The 15,653-nt window shown below is 38.9% G+C and overlaps 1 protein-coding gene across 1 annotated transcript in view; it reads right to left on the reverse strand.

Moving 5' to 3' along the window:
- Positions 1-15,653, reverse strand: part of nsmce2 (NSE2 (MMS21) homolog, SMC5-SMC6 complex SUMO ligase) — a 183,648-nt gene that overhangs the window by 84,681 nt on the left and 83,314 nt on the right. Inside the window, exon 4 of the mRNA XM_043688546.1 lies at positions 15,279-15,432. Within this exon, the coding sequence (XP_043544481.1) occupies positions 15,279-15,432 (154 nt within the window). The remainder of the gene's footprint in view (positions 1-15,278; positions 15,433-15,653) is intronic.

The raw sequence follows: 15,653 nt of genomic DNA on the forward strand, positions 1-15,653 counted from the left end.
ATAGCATTTTATTTTACTCTGGATTTCCTGCTTCCATGTATCATACTTTTCAATTTGGAAACTGGTAGTGAACAGCAGCAGAGGGGTTTACTCCCACAATCCAAAGATGTGCAGGCTAGGTGGATTGGTCATGCTAAATTGCCCATAGTGTCCAGGGATGCACAAGCTAGATGGATTAGCCATGGGAAATGCAGGGATATGGTAGAGGATGGGTCAGGGTGTGGTGCTCTTCGAAAGATCGGTGAGGACTCAATGGGCGAATGGTTGCTTCCATACTGAAGGGGTTCTATGATTCCATTCTATAAAAAAGGAAAAAAAGCAGGGCAGCAGAAGTTTCAAACACAAAAATTGTTTTTTGATATGAAAGTGACAGACAATCAACAATGCTGTGCGAACTCAGCCCTATTTTCTCCCACAAATTATTTGCATTCATTCAGCACACCATTTTCAAGACGATAACCCCTTTCACAAAATAGGAGATCATTTTGGACAGAGAGAGATATACATCTTTAAACAGTAAGAGAATAGTCACAATACAGCAATTCAGATTTGCAAAAAAATTTTTTTTCATTCCATTAAGTGCAAACTAATAATGCTAAGAATCTACTAATCATATTGAAACTACTAAGAAGTGACACTAAGGCAAAAAAACCACCAAATCAATAAAGCAGTTACAAATTCAGAAACTATAATCTTTCTTGATTTGAAGTCTGGCATTAAATCATTTAGTTAGATACTTGGCCTGTTTAAAGAAAAATAACAGTTCTGCTGAAATGCCATCGACCTGAAGTAATTACATCATTTCTCTCTCCACAGATGCTGCCAGAATATTTCCAGCACTTTGTTTCATTTTATAGTGTAAGAAAACACAGTTGCTTGTGCAATGTGTAGGGCACTATCTAATGAGCTTTAATGAAAAACGTACACCTTTAGACAATAGGTGAGCACGGGCAGATTTCAGTTATGATGTTCCCCATGATTGAATAGCTGCAAATTATGCATGAAGACTTGTTCATTGAATGACTGCTTCTGCTTTAGAATTGCATCCAAGCTTAGTAATGATAATCTAATTATCAAGCTGGTAATTCTCAAGATATAGTTATAGTCCCAGAACTGTGCTGGTTGATGACCGGTTTTCTCATGGACAACCATTACAACTGGATTCTTGAACTTTCAAATTTGTAACTAATGTCATCAAAACATCTTTGTGCATCCCAATCCACATTACAAAACTAAAAAATGAAGCACTCACAAAGGCCCCTCTCAAAGCCAAGTATTCCAAAGATTGGACCCTGCGACGTAGACCTGTCAACTGAATGCTGAAGGTCATTTGGGAACCAAAGGTGACTATCTGGAAAAGATACTAAGAACAAATCACACTAAAATCATTGCAATACAGGAAATGCCACCTTCTCTGTGACACGAAGCATTGTGCAACTCTGAGCAGCATGGTAGGGTTAGGAAAATAATCTTGACTTTACCATTCTTATTTCCAATAGCAAAGATGTCTCTGTACACATTGAGAACTGTCCTTCAAGACCTCCCGTGCAGCCAAAATAGGCTGATTATCAGGTAAAGGTTGAAATTTCTCTGATGTCATCAAAATTAGTGCCAAGATGCAACTTCCATGAAGCAACATGGTTCGGATTTATCACTAAGAGTCAGAAAGCCATCTACTGCATTCCATTGACTAGAAAGAAGCTTAGAAGCACAGATGGGAAGTTAACTCCCTCCAAAATTCATTATATGAAATATGATTCAGGCTTTTTTTTTTGCAGAGGTCACTTGACAGGTAAGAATAGTTAAAAAGGCAAGCCCACTGGAAAAAGACAGATTCCAGGCAAAGAGAGGGTAAGAGACAGGATGAGAGCGACATCATAAAACAATTAGTGTCCAATGAAGTAACTGCGTAGCTATAAGTACTACGCATTTATAACCAAAAGCCAGAAGTATTCTCTTTCCTCCGAAATACACTATCCCACTCATCCACTTATATGAGACTATAACTATCCAACTACACAAGCTATCCCAGCCACTGAATCTGACTTCAGGTGTTAACGTCAACAAGGAATTTCTGCCAACAAACCTTGATAGCACACCATCAAGAATTATTGGGAAAACCCTCTTGTAAACATTCTTTTGTATTTCTGTATATTCTAAATCAGGGAATCTGTAATTTCTTGTTAATTTATTTTCTAAGCTCTGATGATCCAAATTCATACCTTTGCAAAAAGCAAAATATACAGAAGACAAGTCAGCATCCCTGTCAATCTGCCAATTGCATGTGGGATACAAATCCTAAAAGGTGGGACATCACTCCTTCAGTACATATAAACTAAATTAAAATATTTCAAGTCAAACTATTCACAAGACAAAGTACAGCACAAAGTTAGACATAAACATGTCTAAATTATCATAATTATATGATTTTAATATTACACTCTCATAATTGAGGTAGTCTTGTGATGAAGTAGGGTGGTGTCGCACCTCTGAGGCAAGAAAAGTCCAGGTTGAAGTCTTCCCCAGGATATGAAGATGCTTTGATAATGCAGTCAAACAAGCTAAGGGTCAACTTGCAAGTGTTTCTAACATGTATTAACTGCAGGCGATGTGAAACAGTGAATTTCTGGTAATCCACACAATGGAAAGAAATTGGCGCTGGGACCATTTCTATTCATAGCTGTAGGCCACAACATGCATATAAAAGCAAACAGTGTCACAGTAATTGGGACTCCTTGCAAGGTGACAAGTTGGCTGGATGGTAGATGTGGATCAAATTGAACCCCATGCTGTTCGTACAACTTTTATCCTTGCACTACTGGTGGTGCAGATTGTGGTACTGTGGGTCAGGTCTGTTAATGGGCAGAGAACTTAAAAAGAATGCTAATTAATGAAGTATGTACACACAACGTTCTAAATATAGAATTTAGAAAAGTACATTTGATAGCAACAGAACAAAGCAGCCTAATTGACCAACACCCCTACTCAGCAGGTCCTCCTAAACTCAAAACCTCTCCTGCCTAATCAGTGAAGGGCAGCAGACATGCCCTTCACCTTTCTTTCAGATTTTCCTGCATGTCATCCACAGTCCTGACTTGAGAATACATCATTACTCCTTTACCCTTGCTGAGCCAAGATCCTGAAACTGTCTACCTAACAGCATTATGGAACACATTCATGTCAAAGACTACAGCAGTTCAATAAGGCAGCTCAACTTCTTAACGGCAAGTAGGTATGGGCATAAAAATGCTGCTATTGTCAGCAATATCACATGAATTAATCAATTTAAAACTTAAAATGTTGGCATAAAACAAACCCAATAAATCAGGACATTGAGCAATACGACACCAGATGATTCAATAAAAGCTAAGTACAGGGTTTAGTCCTCCAAATTGAAGTCCTCTTTTGTTGGCACTGTGATGATTTATTTTTTTTAAGCAGTCATCCCATGCCAGATTTTACTGATGTGGCACAGTAGTGGTTAGCCAACTGCTTTTGTGCAAGTGCCAACCAACAGGTCAAGACAGAGTGCACAGCAACAAACTGCATCAGAGAGCGAGAAAAAACTAGTGAGAAAATGGGAAATAATTTAGAGTCACAAAGAGGTACAGCACAGAAACAGACCACTCAGTCCAACTCATCCATGCCAACCAAATTCCTAAATAAATCTAGTCGCATTTGCTAGCATTTGGCCCATATCCGTCTAAACCCTTCCTATACATATACCCATTCAGATACCTTTTAAATGTTGCGATTGTTCCAGCCTCCGCCTCTTCTTCAGGCAGCTCATCCACACACGCAGCACCCTTTGTGTGAAAAAGTTGCTCCTTAGGTCCCTTTTAAATCTTTCCTCTCTCACCTTAAACCTGTGCCCTCTAGTTTTGGACTCCACTACCCCAGGAAAAAAGACCTTGTCTATTTACCCCATCCATGTGTGGGCAGCATGGTGGCACAGTGGTTAGCACAGCTGCCTCACAGCACCAGAGACCTGGGTTCATATCTGCCTGTGTGGATTTTGCACATTCTCCCCGTGTCTGCGTGGGTTTCCTCTGGGTGCTCCGGCTTCCTCCCACAGTCCAAAGATGTGCAGGTCAGGTGAATTGGCTATGCTAAATTGCCCGTAGTGTCAGGTGAAGGGGTAAATGTAGGGGAATGGGTCTGGGTGGGTTGCTCTTCGGAGGGTCGGTGTGGACTTGTTGGGCCGAAGGGCCTGTTTCCACATTAAGTAATCTAATCTAATGTCTCTCATGATTTTATAAGGTCACCTCCAACGCTCCAGAGAAAATAGCCACAGTCCATTCAGCCTCTCCCTATAGCTCAAACCCTGGCAATATCCTTGTAAATATTTTTGAACCCTTTCAAGTTTCACAACATCCTTCCAACAGCAGGGAGACGAGAATTACACGCAGTATCCCAAAAGTGGCCTAACCAGTGTCCTGTACAGCTGCAACATGACCTCCCAATTCCTATACTCAATACACTGATCAATAAAGGCAAGCAAACCAAACACCTTCATCACCACTATCCAGTCCACCTGCAACTCTACTTTCAAGGAACTATGAACCTGCACTCCCAGGTTTCTTTGTTCAGCATCACTCTCCAGGCCCTTACCATTAAGTGCATAAGCCCTGCCCTGATTTGCCTTTCCAAAATGCAGAATCTCACATTTATCTAGTTTAAACTCCATCTGCCACTCCTCAGCCCATTGGCCCACCTGATCAAGATCCCGCTGTACTCGGAGGTAACCTTCTTCACTGTCCATTACACCTCCAATTTTCTGAAAGAATAATAGTGAAAGAAACAAAGCACAAAGAAAAAGTAGCACACACAAAGCAGTTAAAGGATAAAGCACAGTTGCTGACTTGTGTTATTGATTTAAAAAAAAGAACAGCTGGACTTCTGAATGATTTTAGCAAATCTAAAATTAATCTCCTTTCATTCAGCATTTACATGGCTACACATTCAAGGATGTTAACTCTTATATTAACATTCATGGCTCCAACCTCCAAACAAGTTATCGCACACTTTCTTGAATCAGAAAATTCCTATTTGATTTAAAAATGTGTTCTTCATCTGCAATCACTAACTGAAATGTACTGGAACAAACTAAGACCTGCAAATTTCATTCTTCAAAGTACAGAACTGTAAGTACATTACCATTGTCAGTGAGTAATCTGTTCCCTACATTTCGTGCTATTGTGAATATGATTCACTTTGTAATCAAAGACTGAATGCACATGGTGCTTTTAGCTAATCTTATTACAAAGGAGGATTTAAAAGAACCAAATGTAATCATGAGTTGCTAGAAAAAAAAGCTATAGCACACTAAACAGAATGTTTGCCAACTTATTCAAAGAGCATAACTTCTGAATCACTTGAAGCAAATGACTCATAATGAGTCACAATTTTTTTTTGGCGTTTATACTGCTTCCAGGGATCTAAGTTAATATTCAACTCACTGTAAATTCAGCAATTTGTGAAAACACTGGTTTCTATGACACATTCTAAAGTTTAAGCAGCCTGTTTACATTAAACTCCTGCAACCAGGCCAATTTTACTTTGTGCAACATTCCTGTTCAGTAGTCACCAGATGCCACAGCAACTCAAGGTTAACGGCTAAAAGCTAGAACCTGACCAAAAAATGTATTAAACAACTCCAAGGTACAAAGAGACTCAAGCAACCAGTAGCAATCAGTAGAGTTACAGGTTTTATATTCTCATGTCACCAATAGCACAACAAATCAATACTGTTGTTGGCACAACACCATGAAAATGTAGACCAAACAGATTTTGACAACTGTTAGACACAGACACTTTTCAACAAGGAATACAAGGGTGGTAATGCAGCCCTGGTGCCTGGCACCAGAGTTTGACGCCCTACAGACACTGAATGCACATACGTTATTCTACAAGAATTAGTGATAGAACATAATCAGTTTCATATGCTGTATGTCAATGCCATCAAATATTTATTACTATTAACCTACTTCACGAGCGAGGAGTCAGTTTGGTATTGTAAATAGTCATCATAAAATATATAATTTGAGTAACTTGAGAAGACTATCATTTTTAGCAATTGTTGAAGAGCTTCTGCTCAATAACAAATAGGTAAAATGACAACTAACTTCACAGGACAAAGCAATCCAACTTATAGTAAAGGGGCTGTGACCCCTGAAGAAACAATCTTGTTGGAGTTACATTTGTAGAATCAAAGATTTACATCGCAAGAGACAATTAAGCCTTTCATAGGTGTTCTAGTTTACAAAGTATTAATAATATGAAAATTCCCAAATTAATTTCACAAATTGATGCATTATGATATCTTTTGTTAATGCTGGTAAAAAGTTTAGCTTTTCTTTAAGACAAATAAGACGTAAAACTGTGATTAGGTTTTTAAGCAAGCAATTGGGTAAACTGCATTAAAGTATATAGAAATAATTCCCTAAAGTCAAATTATGTACTTATTCCTACCTTCTTGTCCTTATATTACTTTTTACTATGTTCTAAATGAAGCAATTGAAGAAGCAGAATTGATTAGAGCAAAGGTGCTTAGTTTTGAAGTAACAAAAGGAGGGAAGATTTTGTCAACAGAAATTGTGCCTAGAGTATTTGATATATTTGATGTATTCATACAGTAAGCCCCCATTTGACAGTGTTTCACTTTTAACATTGATGGTAAAGTATGACAATATAACCATTTAGTATTATAGTTTCACATTGAAGTTGTTTTCCAGAGTTCCTCCTCTGTTGCCTACATGCAGTCATGATTTTTCTCCGCTGTACTTTTGCCCCTTTCCTCAGTCCCTCTTCTCCCAATTCCCAGCCTTGCCTCCAAACTTTATTTGTGCCACATTCCCCAGTATCTGTTTTCTAGCCAGTCCCTTCTCCTGACCTGCATTCTGAATTCGCACCGAAGAGTTCGGCACCATCTGGCGACAGTAGCTGGTCAGTACAAACCAACTGCACCAACCAATTTCTGCCACCAGATGGGACCTGTTCATTTTAAAAGTATCAAACTATCTGAATTTTTTTGGATACTTTGAATACTTTTATATTTAGTGATGCATGTAACTTTGCAAGCTATTTCAGTGAGGAATATACAGTATTACACATCTATGCTTTTGCATTTAAATTTACACTTTTTTCTGGATGGGCAATGTCCAAAGGAATCCAATTCTGGTTTTAATGCTGATTCTTCTGGAAATAAATGATTCACATAGAGTCATAGAGCTGTATGGAAACAGACCCTTCTGTCCAACTCGTCTATGCCGACCAAATATCTCAACCCAATCTAGTCCCACCTGCCAGCACTGGGCCCATATCCCTCCAAACCCTTCCTATTCATATACCCATCCAAATGTCTCTTAAATATTGCAATTGTACCAGCCTCCACCACTTTCTCTGCCAGCTCATTCCATACCTGCGTGAAAAAGTTGCGCCTTAGGCCTCTTTTATATCTTTCCCCTCTCAATCTAAACCTATGCCCTCTAGTTCTGGACTCCCCCACCCCAGGGAAAAGACTTTGCCCATTTACATTATCCATGCCCCTCATAATTTTGTAAACCTCAACAAGATCACCCTCAGCCTCCGACACTCCAGGGAAAACAGCCCCAGCCTGTTCAGCCTCTCCCTGTACCTCAAATCCTCCAACCCTGGCAACATCCTTGTAAATCTTTTCTGAACCCTTTCAAGTTTCACAACATCTTTCCAATAGGAAGGCGAACAGAATTGCACACAATATTCCAACAGTGGCCTTACAAATGTCCTGTACAGCCGTAACATGACCTCTCAACTCCTGTACTCAATACTCTGACCAATAAAGGAAAGCATACCATACGTCGTCTTCACTATCCTATCTACCTGCGACTCCACTTTCAAGGAGCTATGAATCTGCACTCCAAGCTCTCATTGTTTAGCAACACTCCCTAGGACCTTACCATTAAGTATATAAGTCTTGCTAAGATTTGCTTTCCCAAAATTTCAGCACCTCGCATTTATCTGAATTAAACTCCATCTGCCACTTCTCAGCCCATTGGCCCATCTGATCCAGGTCCTGTTGTAATCTGAGGTAACCCTCTTCGCTGTCCACTCCACTTCCAATTTTGGGGTCATCTGCAAACTTACTAACTGCACCTCTCATGTTCGCATCCGAATCATTTATGTAAATGACAAAAAGTAGAGGACCCCGCACCGATCCTTGTGGCACTCCACTGGTCACAGGCCTCCAGTCTGAAAAACAACCCTCCACCACCACCCTCTGTCTTCTACCTTTGAGCCAGTTCTGTATCCAAATAGCACTTAAGGGAATGATTTTCAGCAATTCAACTTCAACTAAGTGTAATACTCTGTAATACCCTTCAGAAACTTATGGGTTAAGCCAAGTTTTGACCCACAAGCTAGCAGGATAAACAGTATTGTCATGGTCACACAATATGGACTTAAACTCAAAATAGACATAACTTTGAAAATAAGATGTTGTTAAACAGTCAAGTCACATTTTCATTTCTGCCATTAAATATAGAACTGCAAGACCCCCTGAGCTAACCTTCATATCTGTGCAAGTCATGTCAAAGTCATGAAAATGCAGAAGATTCTTCCTTGTGATTAATGGCTGCACTTCTCCAAATAGAGAAACTGGTTTTGATTCCAGAAAGTAGTTGTGGAAAAAGCTTTATTTTATCTCAATAGTATGAGAGTGGGTGGTACTTGGACTCCATTGCTTGACAAAGAAAGCTAACAATGTCATAATTTATTGCAAGAGGAATTTAACTCAAAAGTTGTGGCAGTATGCTTAAGATTATTCCTAGCATCCCTGTGAACACATCTGAAGTATCATGTACAATACTGGTCTCCTTATTTAAGGAAGATTGTAAATGTGTAGAGATACAGGGGAGGTTCACCAAATTAATAAATGGAATGGGAGAAAATGTGGACTGCAGATGCTGGAGATCAGATTCGAAGAGTGTGGTGCTGGAAAAGCACGGCCGGTCAGGCAGCATCCGAGGAGCAGGAGAATTAACGTATTTGCATTAACTCTTCATTAGGAATGGAATGGATGAGTTATCTTAGGAGAAAACATTGGACAGGCTAGGTTGGTATCTGCTGAAGTTCAGAAAAGTAAGAGGTGGTTAGATTGAAATATAAAAGGGGTCCTGATAGGTTGCATATGCACAGGATACTTCCTTTATTGTTAGATCTAGAATTAAAGTTCATTGAGAAGTAAGGAGTTCTTCACTTAAGGCAGTGACAAACAGACTTTATTTCGTCTCAGGAGGTTGACTGTCTTTGGAACTCAAAAGGCAGTGGAAGCAGAGTCTCTATACATTTTTAAAGCGGAGGTGGGAAGATTATTGATTACCAAGTGAGTGCAAGGTTATTAGGGCAGGTAGCAATCAGATCAGCTATGAGCTTTTTGAATGGTGGAGCAGTTTCCAAGGGTCAAATAAACTACGTCCTGTTCCTAATTTGTATAAGTTTTGTTGGGCTTCAGATATTGGCTTGAAGAATTTCTGGAGTGATTCCTAGGGGCAGGACAATAAGACAATGTTGCAGCTTTTCACGTCAATGTGCTAGGTATACCTCCAGGTACTAGAGCACATCTTTCCCATGCCTTATTTCCCATTGATTTGAAATTTATTTGATCTCCATGATGCTTTTTCCTATCAAGTGCTGCCTTGAAAATGAGAGCAGCTGCTTTCACCTCAATCTGGAACTCAGTTCTCTTGTATATTTCGACCAAAACTGCAATGAGATCAGAAGAAGCTGTGAAATGAAGTCAAATGGTCTTTATGGAACTCAAACTGAGCATTGGTTAGCAGATCATTTCCACAAATTTGTTTATTTGTATGGTCAATAACTCATTCCTTTATTTGCTGATGAGGTGGCAACTAACCAAACTGGATTTGTCTTGGTTTTTGTGAATGTCAGAACAGGGCTTTTCACTATGGAGCAAAAGCTACTTTCATAGCTGCATAGGAGCATTCCAGCTAGGCTTATGCACTAAGATAACAACAAACCATTTTCAAGATCTACCAACACATGCTGTGCTAGAGTTTCAAAGTCAGTGTACTGGAGGGTAATCATTTCCAGTACTTTTTTGGATAAGTTTCACACTAAAAGTGAAGTGCTTACATAATAGGTTACATGTAGCACTGCAACAAAATGTCTATTTCATGTCAAAATACACGTTCTGCTTATTCCTCTGAAGATTCCTAAAATGTAAATCCTCTCAGCAATATTCACAATCAAAGAAATACAGAAATAAATTACTTCAAAGTGGCACTCACAAGTTACATGCCCTTGATAACTTCACAAGACGAACCAAAATACAAGTACTATTAAAAGGAAATAATGTTCTTTTGGTCTGCTCCACTTTGAAATTATAAATCTAAAAGTAGAACACACTATGAGAATGAAACTGCAAAGTAAATCTGCTATTTCTGAGATGCTTTGATCATCTGCCCACTGAAACCACGGATTAAAAATAATTTCACAATTTGTTCCTTTCAAGTAAATTTCATGAATTATATTAACTCAAGGAAAACAAAGATTTTCAGAAGTTATTTAAAATGAAAATCTACGACTACAAATTGATGGCCAGATGAACCAAATAAGCAATCTTAAAATAAGCACTGTTGTCTCACAACATTAGGAACCTGGGTTCAATTCCAGCCTTGGGTGACTGTCTAAATGGAGTTTGCGCATTTCCCCCATATCTACTTGGCTTTCCTCTGGGTGCTCCAGTTTCCTCCCACAGTCCAAAGATGTGTAGGTTGGATGGATTGGATGTGCTAAATTGTCCATAATGTCCAGGGATGTGCAGGCTGGTGAATTAGCCATGGGAAATGCAGCCTTAGGGTGGTAGGGTAGGGGGTGAGTCTGGGTAGGATGCTCTTTGGAGGGTGTGTAGATTCGATAGGCTGAATGGCCCACTTTCACACTGTAGGAATTCTACGATCAAGTTCATTGAAACTTGAAGACATTGGTTGCATCATTGTTATGTCAGAGTTGTTAATAACCTGCTCTTATAATAAAACTTTTTAACCTATCATAATGTTGAGTGTGTTCACACCATCACTGCCATAAATGCCTACTTCCAAATCATTTAAGTAGCTGTCCTTTCCTTCCCAACAATTTGTTTTCAGTTATGTTTACATTTATTCTCTCCAATCACTAAAAAAGATCGTCAAAATACAGGAATCTTGACAGTTCATTTATTTTTTAAACAAAAACCATGGACAAAAGAAATTCCATCCACCTAACAAATATTTTAATAAAGCTTGCACCTAAACTATTCTCTTTTATCTGCAATATCCATCCACGGGCGACTGCCTGTGTGGCGATGGCACATTCTCCCAGTGTCTGCGTAGGTTTCATCTGGATGCTCCGGTTTCCACCAACAGTCCAAAGATGTGCAGGTTAGATGAACTGGCCAAGCTAAATTGCCCATAGTGTTCAGGAACGTACAGGTTTGTTTCATTAGTCAGGCTAAATGTAGAGTAGTAGGGCAGGGGAATGGCCCTGGGTGGGTTACCCTTCAGAGGGTCAGTGTGGACTTGTTGGGCTGAAGAGTCTGTTTCCACACTGTAGAGATTCTATGATCAAGAATTCTTCTGGGAGACAGCTGGAGAGTGATATGGGTGGATGTTGGGGGAGAATCTGAATATTTTGGAACTTACACAGTCACTTTCTCAGGATCCACTAAATGGAGCACAGCTCAGTCATTTGAAGTTCTGACCTCTGGCTGCAAAGATTTCAAAATAAACTGGGATAGCTCAAAACGCCTAGCAACAGCTCTCACTCTCCATGTGTAGTTACACCACTTCCTTTTACAAATGTGGAATGTATACTTTATTCCTTTGGCTCTACGTCCCAAATAGCATATCTGAAATGCATTGTCCTATTGGTTTCATGATTAAATCCATCAATACTCCAAATTTTCCTATGTTGCATTTCACACCTTAGACCAATTTAATATAAGACTGACACTACAGCAACTGGAAATCTCTCCAAACAGAATCTCCAATGTACCCTGACAAGCACAGACCAGAAACATTTTAAACTTTTTGATGCTCCTTCGACAATAGAATACTGACACAGCTGTTCATAAAATGCAACAATACATCACTCCAACCAGAGAATGATGCATAACAAGTATGCATGACGTGGAGCAATAACTGTTTTCAATTTACGCACCCCTCTCACTATCAACAGCAACTAATTTTCTTTACCTACGAAAGTTTATAAAGGACATCTTATAAATATGCATCAGCTCATCCTTTTTGACAAAAGCATCACTAAGTCTATGCACATCTTTTCCAGGTCTCCCAAGCAGAGCGTGGTACATGTATGGAATGGTCTGCCAGAGGAAGTGGTGGAGGCTAGTACATTTGCAACATTTAAAAGGCATCTGGATGGGTATATGAGGGATATGGACCAAGTACTGGCAATGAAAATAGATTAGGTTGGAATATCTGGTCGGTATGGACGAGTTGGACCGAAGGGTTTGTTTCCATGCTGTATATCTCTATGACTCTAGTTCCCGAGGTAGGCAAGAAAGAAGAGGAATCTGGTGTGTCCTATCACTTGGCCAATGGCTGTTGCTATCCAGAACAGCAATCATCAGCCAAGTGGCTCCTAAACTGGGAGGCCTTTGTGCCAGATTTCCTTATTTTGCAGATTGACAGACTGCTTGGCCAATAAGCCTGGGCTCCACTAAAGTCATAGGATCCGGTAGTTAGCACCACGTGCATCAATCTTTACTGGACCCTGGAGCTGAAGACTTCCAGGATTTTTTGTTTTTATTTCAGATTTTCATCATCTGCATTTTCCTTGGTTGTAGTTTTGTGGATTTTCACTATTATCCATTTAAAAAACGGTTTTAGGTGAGATATTTCCCAATGTCCAGGCGTTTGTTGCTGAATTGTTAAATTTCAGAGTTTCAAATGTGACACAGTAATGCAGATGATGGTTTCCTCTACAAGTGTCTTTTCAAATCAAATGGGGGCAAATTCTCTTAAAGATTAGCTTTTCTTTTCCTCCGAGACAAAAGTGTGGGATGTCAACAGTCCTGCATATGTCAGAGCAATGAGCTGCAGAGCAGAATTAGCAGTGGTTAAGCAGCAAGCTATCTACTTATTCTTTTGGCCTGGAAACGATCCAAAAAGGTAGGGAAATATAAATAGCATTGAAATGAAAATGCAACATACCTATCAACATTGGGTTTTTAAGAACACACATTGTAGACAAATTACTGTTGAATGGTGGTCCAATCATTTTATTACCAATATATTATGGGTGATGTGATGCACAATATTAACACTACATGGTCTTGGAGCAAGATGGTTTAATTCTCCTTGCTTGATTTCCTGTCGACTTGACTCATGTACAAAGAATGGAGTCAGTGCACACATCCTCACCTGACAGCTTAACGTAATGGGTTATTTTGTCTTCAATTATCAAAAAATTGAAGAACCACATTGGAGATCTGGGTTAAAAATAGGTAACAAAATCAATTGTTGAACTATAACGGTAGCAGGCCATTATGACATCCTACACTTTAACAACTGCAGTGGTTCAAGAAGGTAGCTCACCACCACTTAGATTTAATAGGTGATGGACAATAAATGCTGGTCAAGGCAGCACCATCTGCATCTATGAGCAAATAATTTTAAAAATGCTGCTGCAATGTTCAGCAAAGTATTGTCACAGTGGCAAAGAAGACACTCTGTACAGACATAATGCTCTGAAATAAATTATGCTGATGGTTCAAATAGGATTCATATCCTGCAGCTTGTAGCAAAGAACATCTAAAGAAACTATTCAGAGAAGGAAGATATTGTAAGCAATGTCATCCAGTTAATTATTGGTTGAATTGTTCTTCTAGTCGATTACAAATATTCCTCAATGACACAGTACAAGGTCAATCATAGTAAAAGGTCTATGGTACAAGGCATATGAATAGAACCAAATTAAGAAGCTTTCAAAGCCTTATTGTTCTACAAACTTTTTTTTTGAAGTGCTCACAAAAGCAGACTATTTTCAATACAGACAGTGAGCGTTTCATCATACACTATCACGAAATAAAGTCTCAGCCATTTTTACTGATGATTTTTACAGGTTAAACACAGCTGTCTGATTCCAGTCCACAGACGGGAAAGATATGTGTCCAGGAATTTTGCCTTTTCAATTGAACAAAAGTTTTCAAGCAAACATTTTCTTATGCATCTCCATGGCAACGCCACAAGCTACAGTGTGTACTTGCCAACATATTAGCAACCTCTTCCTCAAGCAGTATTTGCAAATGAAATGGTATGGTTTTGTCTGTCCAGATGAGTGCAAGCTGAAAGATTGAATAGTATATAACTTTTTAAAGGATACTTAGCTTCTGTACTATCAGACAATTATTATTAAATTAACTTTTGGGTCCTGTCCTACAGATGCAGTTTCCAAAATATAAAAAGCAGTAATGCTTCTAACTTTATCTGGAATAATCTAATGAACTTGAAGCTCCATCCAATGAAGAGAAAGCATAACATTCTCTGCCGCCTGGTCTAAGTGCCTCTCTTTTCTTTACCCTCTCACCCAATTTTCCATTCAGCTCAACTTATTATGGGTCATCAGCAGTTCAACCAAAGAATAAAATGAGATTCTAACTTTGAATTATAACAAAAAAACTCAAAAAGTTCCTTTGGCAACAAGATGAAGAGCAATGTTTCTGAGCCACAGGCTGTATGCTTGTAAGCAAGGGTAGGGAATTGGAAAGAATGGGTCGAAATACTGAATTGTAGGACCAAACTAATGGAAGGAATGGTGTTGAAACATTTGGTGTCTGCTTGAATGTGTGAAACACATCTGCACTACTTGGAGAGGGGACTGCACTGAAAGTAACAATAGGGTACGCACAAAATCCAGGTTGGAGAGTTATAGAGGCATAAAAGAAGAATTTGAAGTTATCATCATTCGTCAAAAGAATTACACTTTGTTTTTGAGGGGAAAAAGTAAGTTAGCATAGATCAATGTTAATTATATGCAATTTACAGACAAACAACAGATTAGACAGAAACAATGTCAGGACATTGGAAATCAACGAAGACAGACCACAGTCTTCTCACTTATGAATTCACTTTCTAATATTTACTGTATTGCAGCGTACTATAGTTTTACATTTTCATTAATGGTATGTAACTCCTTCAAAACTAAATATAATGGATTGCTAGGTTTCCAAGGCTATAAACTGCAAACAATAACATGGATGCTTTAAATATAAAAGCACTTACCTTGCTTTCTCATCTCCTTCAGCTGACCTTTAAAGTGTATATATTTATCACTTTTGATTAGATCCTCTTCTTTGTTCAGATTTTTCAGCTCATTAAATCTTTTATCTACTAAAGCTTTCAAATCAGGCATTCGTTCAGGTCGCTCTTGCTTTATCTAGAAAAGAGATTTATTCAGTAACAATGAGTTCAGTAGTTTTCACACGTAATCATATAAGTTCAACCTCTTTTAATCATTACCTGCACATAATTAGTACACACAACCTTTTTTTTTAATTCATTCATGGGACATAGGAGTCACTAACTGGCCAGCATTTTTATTGCCCATCCCAGTTGCTATTCAGAGGGTGGTGGGGAGTTTCTTTCTTGAGCTGCGGC

The sequence above is a fragment of the Chiloscyllium plagiosum genome, chromosome 4, assembly GCF_004010195.1.
Source record: "Chiloscyllium plagiosum isolate BGI_BamShark_2017 chromosome 4, ASM401019v2, whole genome shotgun sequence".
Lineage (NCBI taxonomy): Eukaryota > Metazoa > Chordata > Chondrichthyes > Orectolobiformes > Hemiscylliidae > Chiloscyllium > Chiloscyllium plagiosum.